General features: G+C 34.6%; 1 protein-coding gene across 1 annotated transcript; it reads left to right on the top strand.

Annotated features, from left to right (window-relative positions):
- The first annotated feature begins 4753 nt into the window (after nt 1–4753).
- On the top strand, nt 4754–5537 carry LOC119838801. The gene has a single exon (XM_038364919.1). The coding sequence runs from the start codon at nt 4790–4792 to the stop codon at nt 5477–5479; it is 690 nt and encodes a 229-aa protein (XP_038220847.1). The 5' UTR covers nt 4754–4789; the 3' UTR covers nt 5480–5537.
- Nucleotides 5538–8767: the final 3230 nt, after the last annotated feature.

The following is an 8767-nucleotide window of genomic DNA, read 5'->3' as shown; positions in this document are numbered from 1 at the left end:
CTCAGCTCCCACAATTACAACAATAAAAAAAATCGTTGCGTAATTCTGTATCATTTTATCCATGCATATTTATATTTTTCTTCTTAAATATAGTATATAATATTACTTCGATGGTGGCCCTACCACTTCCCATAAACACTGCCTCTGCTAATGTTCTTTCTTTACCGTTAGAGTCGACCGACAGTATCATGGAATATAAATTAAAAATTAACCAGACATTTCTAAGACCTATTACAGTGGTGTAACAGTACAATTATACCAAAGCGAGTATATACGCAACTTCCCACATAAAACTACGGAACGTTACAAAGTTCTGACGTTACATGCAGTTGTATTTGAATTTAAAATGCTGTTCGTAGATTCTCATTATAGCTTATAGCGCAATTTTTTTCTTTAAGTGATTAGTTTGTTTTTTTAGTATAAATATTTTATAAAGGTAATAGATAAAGTACATATATATATAGCCAGGTTGACAACCATGTCTTTTTACCAAGAACCAGTTAATAGGGACAAGAAAAGGTAAGTTATCGAGTTATTTCAAATTGTGTATGTTACATTAATATTGTCATTGGATGTTCGTTTGTTTGATTGATAACTCTTTATTTGCACACAATAGAACAAATACAAAAGGACACAAACACTTAACATAATTCGCACAAGATGGCGGCCTTATCGCTAAAAATTTCTTTCATTTGTTAATTCAATTTTATTTTTCAGTACCTATATTCAAATATTGTTAAAAATTTTACAACACATTCTACGGAAAATGAACAGATCAGTTCAGAAACACATACTATTTCAAAAAATACAATTTTATCCGCTGAAAATATGATCAAAGGTCGACCGTATAAAATATCTAACATGTTAGTTACATCACGTATTGTCATAGTATATTACAATCATCATAATTATAAGGACTTCAACCAAGAGAATTCAGGTTCCGTTCCCAATTAAGATTTATCATTTTTGAGAATTCTCAGGCTTTAGAAACTAGGCCGCTTGATATATGTAAAGTGAGTGAGTCAGTACATTATTTATTGATAGACGCCTGGCTTAATTAATGGATCACATTAATCAGTACGAAGTTACATATTCAACAAGAACATCGCTACACCAGTATTTATTGGCGGAACACCGTAAATATTTCCTTGTAACAGGCGTGTCATATACATCAGTAATTTGTATACAGCAATAAACTAACTTTCACAATATCCATTAATATCATCAACCGTTTGATTCACAACTGACAGAAGCAGCTCGCAATTTGATCTGAAAGCATAACACGAAAATTTCTAATTAACGCCGGAATTCTAATAATCACTCAAAATTCTTGGCACATTTCCGAAGTTAGCTACTTCTTATGCCAATCAGATTTCGTATCCTATTGTTTCACGGAACAATTATAATATGAATAGTAACAATAATGTGAGGGATTTTAAAGCATGTAATACAGTTTTTACTTACACAGGCTTTAGTTTCTACCAATATAATTGTACGAATTTAATATTTTTAATAAAGACTTTATCTATAAAAATAAACAAACGCAGCGAGGACTTAATTTTATAATATGTAGTGATCTCTTTAAGTAATCTATACTAGTATTTTAATGCAAGTGTAATAAAAACCAGAAAATGCCAAAGTAAATTTCATCAACCTGACACCGACCTCCAACAGATGCGCTAGCGATAATGCTAGCTCACCGCCCGGGCTTTCCTGAGATAAAACCAAAATTAAATCAAGTCTATAAGACCCATAACTAACATGACTTTTTAATTGGTAAAAGAATTTTTGAAATCGATAGATCCAGAGATTAGCCCCCATCACTTCACAAACTCTCAATATAACAAATTATAACGTCTTTTATATATTAATTTGAGGATTTAAGTCTGTTTGAGGTTTATCGTTCAGATTGTTCACAATCCACTTTCTACGTCATCAGATCAGCTCAATACACTATATACAATAAGTAGATACACTCTTGCTGTTTATTTTCCATATCCTGTTTTGCGAAACACTATTAGCAATATGTAACTTTTATCAATACAATTCCGAGAAATTTCATATTATACTCGCGCGTTGTATCACCAGTTACAAGGTTTATCACATAAATACATTATGCTATATATTGTATAATAAAACAGTAACCAGCCCATTTATATATATATTAAATATTACACTATCATTTCATTTAAATTCTTGATAAAAGAGACATTTTTAAAAACAGAAAAAAATCGATCACGAGGCGGGATTCAAACTCCCGTCATTTTGCCAACGCAATGTGATTTATGGGCCCTAAAACAATGGAAAAATAAATTATTGTAAGTTGTTTTTTTCTGTTTGTGTTTTCTATTTGTCATTTTGTCACATGAAACGCCAATTTATTACGTTAAAAAATTATTTATGTATTTTTTTTAATTATTATATGATTTTCTTAATTATTAATATAATTTTTAGGGCTATACACTTGTTTTCTGACACCCATGAACATATGCTGAGGCCCCTGCTCTATGAGAAGCTGTAATGCCCACATGTAAATGCTTAAATTATTTTCCTATCACGACATAACATTTCAAGCGCGTTACAAAGTAAATATACAAAAATCGGTATTTATTCAAAAACAATATGCTTATAAATAACAAATCTTTAAAAGTTACGAAATATGTTATTTACATGTGCAGTGGTGGCTCAGTGGTGAGAACCTCGGACTTCAAAATCGATTAGTCGGGGTTCGAGACCGGGCGAGCATGCAAGAAATAAATTGATTTTTCAATTTATCTGCGCATGTAGATAACATCACCACTGCTTAAAACGGTGAAGGAAAACATCGTGAGGAAACCGGCATGTCCGAGAATCAAAAGTTCGACGACATGTGACATCTGCCAACCCGCACTTGGCCAGCGTGGTGGATTATGGCCTGAACCCTCATAGGAGGCCTGTGTCCCAGCAGTGGGAACATATATGGGCTGATGATGATGTTATTTACATTAATATGTGTCAGGAAACTCGGACCAACGACCATCGTTTTATGCGAACAAAACCGCGGGGAAAGCAAAGTTCATTTGTGAAATTTAATCTCATAATTAAAACTTCCATAAATGAGACAGCAATTACATACCATCTGCGTATTCCAGTTGGCTCCGTCTTTATTATTTTCCTGGTAAAATGCGTGTTATTTTACCGAGTTGCTCCCTCCAGGCTCATTATAAGCAGATTAAATATTGTGTGGTTATTATACGTCTCTATGTTATTTACTGGCAGTCGAAGCTTCGGGGGATGGAATCGGGTAAATAATACACTGCAAACGACTCGCTATGAATACCTTTTGAGCAAAATTTATCGAATGCAAAACTTGTATGACGGGTTCGACGTACATATGTGGAGTCCCGTATCCCCCAAGGGTATGGAGCAGATGATATGCATCTGTTTCTCTGATCAGTTTTTCAGTAGACAAGTGGGTGATCAGCCTTTTTGTCATGCCAGACCGAGACTTTTTGTGAGTCCCCGCCGGGAATCGCACCAGGACCCCTCGGTTCTACGCTCACGCGTTAGCTGCTGTACTAAGGAGACAGTCGACGGGTTTGACGTAATGCATCGGACTAAATATCTATTTCGTTGTTGACTTTATTCTTTACATTAACATTATCTTATGAGTAGTTGCAGAATACATTATAATCAGTTTCCAAGAATTTTTTTAAGTATCCTTTCTCAAAGACGGTAATTTCTTTGATGACTCAGTAATTTAGTATAATTAGCTGATACATTAATATCCAGTTCGTCCCTTTACTTATAACTCAAGAGACATTTATCTCCGCCTAGATTATGACAACGACTTGCAAAAATATGTACCCGGTACCGGGGCGAGCAGTTAGTATTTTAGAAGGAAATAAATAATTAAAATTAAAGCGAGTTAAAAAATATATTTTTCAATTATGCTCCGCCCTTTGAACTAGGTAATACCTTAGAAGACTGTACCCTTCCTTGAAAATTTCCGACACATAATATTTCGTACATATATGATATAATTTATCATGATAAATTGTTTAAAAATAGACCTTATTGGATACACAATAATGCTGGCTGGCGAATTATAGAAATTTAATATCCAATGTGGTAAAGGACATGATTATTATCTAATGTAATTCGTAAATTTTCTGACTTCCCTGGGTCGTCATCGCCTTGGTTCCAAATTTACCCATCATCATCATTATCATCATCAGCCCATATATGTTCCCACGGCTGGGACACAGACCTCCTATGATTATATGGTTCAGGCCATAATCCACCACGCTGGCCAAGTGCGGGTCGGCAGATGTCACAGAACTTTTGATTATGGGACATACCGGTTTCCTTTCTATGTTTTCCTTCACCGTTTGAGCAGCAGTAATGTTGTTCACATGCGCAGATAAATTGAAAATCAATTTATGTCTTGCACGCTCTCCTGGTCTCGAACCCCAACTTATCAAGTTTAAGACCGAGGTCCCACCACTAAGCCACGCTGCTCAAATTTACCCATATTATCTTTAAATAAAGCAAATATTTCCTATATCGTATCGTTGATAAGATGTAAAGAGTAACCCTAAAACCCTAATTTAACATTTTTCATAGAAATAGTAATATTTTTCGAAAACGTCGCCAAAACAAATGAGACATTTCTAGAAAACTAATCAACAACGTACATTATTCATAATTGGATAAACGGGGAGTGCGATAAACTGTGACCCCAGATTGTTTAATATAAACAAATGACTACGCGACTGCGCAACAGTAGTTCTCCAAACACACAGCGACCATGATCGTTGCAACTCTATTCGGTTTGCTCGCCTGCGTCAGCGGGGCCCCCCAGTACAAGTACCATGGACAATTCTTAAACGAACTCGGAAGTTTTGAAAGGATGCTGGATGACGAAATATTCAGTATGCAGAATTTCTGGACACAACTTAGAAATGATATGTTGAACCTCGAAAACTCTTTAAAGGATATAACCCGGCAGATTTCCATTAACAGTCCAACCGAGAAAATCGAAGGCAACGCATATCAAATTAAACTCAGTCTACCAGATTACGAAGAAAAAGACGTCTCAGTGGAAATGGGTAGAGGACTGTTGAAAATCGAAGCTTATAAGATGATGGATACAGGATCGATGAAGCACTTGATTTATTCTAAGATGTTGCCACTAAATGTAGAAGACACGGGCACTTGGGAGTTCGAGAACAATGTACTAACTGTCACAATACCGTTGAAAGGTGTGGACGCTGTATCTAGTAACAATGATAAAGAAGACAAATCAACAGAACGGGAACACAGCCGTGAGGAACTTGAAGAGGATGATGCCAATGACAATATGAATGCCGATGTGGGTATAGAAACTACAATGCAACCCGAACTACTGACAAACGAAATACCCCAATCTAAGGTAGAAGCAACTACTTATTCCGAACGTGACAGTGATATCGATTTTGTTCCCATACGCTATAAATAAGAGAATTATTATAATGCATTTGTGCTATCATATCATTATTTAATAAAATGTGACGATATCAATGTGTTTTAATTAAGTGTTATTTACGTGAATAGTATTAATCGACTGACGTTACTGGCGACGGAGATATTTAATATTTTTAGCAATAATTAAAGGAGTTATAAACTGAAGTTTTAATGACGGTTCAGTTAAATCATTCGCGTTTGATTCATTACTCATTATTGGCTAACGTTTAAATTAATTTATTGTTATAGTAGGTAAAAACTTTATATATAACTAGCTGCGCCCCGCGGTTTCACCCGCGTAAGTTCATATCACGTAGGAATATCGGGATAAAAAGTTGCCTATATATTATTCCCGTTGGCCAGCTATCTACGTACCAAATTTTATTGCAATCGGTTCAGTAGAGTTTGCGTGAAAGAGCAACAAACACACACACACACACATCGTTAGAAACTTTCACATTTATAAAATTAATAGGATGTATTTGGTTTTAATATAATCAGTACATATTTTTGTAACATTAATGTATTATTCTTGTTTGTTCAATAATTAAAAGAAATGTCCTCATTCATTATCAAGACCCGGATAATAATTTTAGTTGTTTATTTACCTTAATATAATCATTCTTAATTGAATATTGCATTAATTTATAATATCACTTATACCCGCCCGAGTTGACATGGGATATTAAAATAAATAATATATAAGTATAAAGCATTTGTCTTTCTATTAGTAAAAGACTTTTAAATCGGTTCAGTAGATCCAGAGATTACGCCCTACAACGCAAGTTCATAAACTTTAGTTCTTTCTCTAATTAGTATGGATAAACATTACGAACAAAGAGAAATAATATGCTTCTGACAAATCTGTACTATCACGCATGAAATGTTACCTTCAAAGAAACAAAGAATGAGTTGTAGCTCACAAAGACTCGACGCAAACAGTCGGTATATACAAAAACATATTATGTCGCTTGCAGACCCAGTTGAATCCCCAAAACCGTCTCTTATTATAATTTATCGATACGCGAAATGCAATTCGCATAATTTGCATACTTTTTAACATTACCTTTTGTGTGGTATTGACAATGTGTTTAAAATTAACCGATTCAAATTATGACGAAAATAGTAAGAGATCGTAAAAAGTAAAACGCTGCATAATGTGTTTGTTCATTTAAACTCTTTGTCTAATTAAATATTTAGTAGAAAGAATGATTCATTACTATTGAACTTTGCCATACTGATAGCAATACATACATTATCGTTATTTATTAGCTAGCTACGGCGCGTGGTTTCTTGTATCTTGTATATATAAAAGCTATATTACTGTAAAGTTTTGATTCAAATCCTTTCAGCAGTTTTTATGTGGAAGAGTAACATACATACATTCATCCATACTTGCAAAATTTCGCGTTTATTATGTTAGTAGGATGCATAATAATATAATAATAATATAAGCCTTTATTTATTCCTTATTTATATCTAATTACAATTTTATGATGGTTGTTAGTATGGTTAGTATTGACAAAATCTATTATTAAACCTTTTTTCTATAATATTTTTAGTAGGATGCATAATAAATCTATTTAATTCTTAAATTTCTCCGTTAAGTATGTCGTAAGTGTGGGTGCTGTTTAGTAAAAAAATGAATTAAAAAGCTATTGAATTCTATAAACCTAATAATTAATTAATAGGCAGGAAATATCCTACTGAATACTTTAATGTGTGCATACAGTTAATTATTTTGCTCCTATGCAAATTTATGTTTAAATGTTTACGGTTAGAATATCATCTGGTCTATTTGATATCGCTATCTTAGTATAGATACCACTATAGTAAATGTGTGTTATCTGTGGTACAGAGAATAACTGTCAATATTTTTCGTGTCAACGACACCTGGTATTTAAATGTTGGTCACATTTTCAAGCGACTTCAAAGAAGGAGAAGGTACATGCATAAACCTACTAGCTGCGCCCCGCGGTTTCACCCGCCTAAGTCCGTATCCTGTAGGAATATCGGGATAAAAGTTACCTATATGTTATTCAAGTTGTCCAGCTATCTACGTACCAAATTTCATTGCAATCGGTTCAGTAGTTTTTGCGTGAAAGAGAACACACACACATCCTTACAAACTTTCGCATTTATAATATTAGTAGGATTAGAAGGATAGCAATCAGGATCAGGTGCATATCCAATGGTGAAAGATTTTTTTTATTTATAAGCAAAGCGTGAAATAGTTGCTAAAAAAAAGCTACCATTGGTCTTCTGCGGTACTTCGCCGTTGCGAGCGGGTCCAATTCATGCCGAAGTATTTTTTTTATGTTATCGTCGGCAATGAGCTGGTGGGTCGACTGATGGTAAGCGCTACGACCGACCATGAACATTTGGAAAAACGTTAAGGTCGATTGCAAACCTTACGCCTCTGCAAATGGAAAGTCGACTTCAAATTGGAAAGGGATTATCAGGATTGACGAGAGTACTAAAGCAAAGGACTGGAAGGGCAACGAGCCTCCAGCTCCCCCACTCATCGAACGAAACACAGCAGTATGCTATTTCACGCCGGTCTTCTGTGGTACTTCCCCGGTGCGAGCTGAACTTATTCGTGCCGAACGTGCTCGACCCACACTCCAAAGGTCGAAAGGGTCACGTGGATATTAGGAAGTTCTATTTATATGAATTTCACGACACAAAATTCACCGACTAGCAGAAGATATACAAAGATGTATTTATTTATTTATTTAACTTTATATACCACTTCATATACCACAACAAATAAAAAAAAGTTATTTATATAAAACTTTATATACCACAACAAATAAAAAAGAAGTTGCAAATACACAATATAGACAATTATATGTACTACTAGCTGCGCCCCGCGGTTTCACCCGCGTAAGTCCGCATCCCGTAGGAATATCGGGATAAAAAATAGATGTTGGCCGATTCTCAGACCTACCCAATATGCTTACCAAATTTCAGAGGAATCGGTCAAGCCGTTTCGGAGGAGTATGGCAACGAAAACTGTGACACGAGAATTTTATATATATAGATAGATATATAAAGCGGCGACCGTGTCGCTTATCAGCGATCTCCTTCAGGCCGCCAAAGGTAGAGGATAAAGACAAATGTAAAATAAATGTTACGCGGGTTGCTATAAAAACTGAAGAAATAGAGAAAACATAAGATACATATATAAATAGGTAGAAAGGATAGGTATATAACCTATAAATAAATACATCTTGTTAAAAATATTGAATTCTCATTATCCATAATTCGACCTATCGTAGAC

This window comes from Zerene cesonia, unplaced genomic scaffold, assembly GCF_012273895.1.
Source record: "Zerene cesonia ecotype Mississippi unplaced genomic scaffold, Zerene_cesonia_1.1 Zces_u005, whole genome shotgun sequence".
NCBI lineage: Eukaryota > Metazoa > Arthropoda > Insecta > Lepidoptera > Pieridae > Zerene > Zerene cesonia.
Note: the sequence above shows the minus strand (reverse complement) of the source record. Positions and strands in the feature narration are given on the sequence as shown.

Bases quoted from the DNA above. Each gene is read 5' to 3' on its own strand.
- LOC119838801 (XM_038364919.1), top strand. From the start codon at position 4,790: ATGATCGTTGCAACTCTATTCGGTTTGCTCGCCTGCGTCAGCGGGGCC.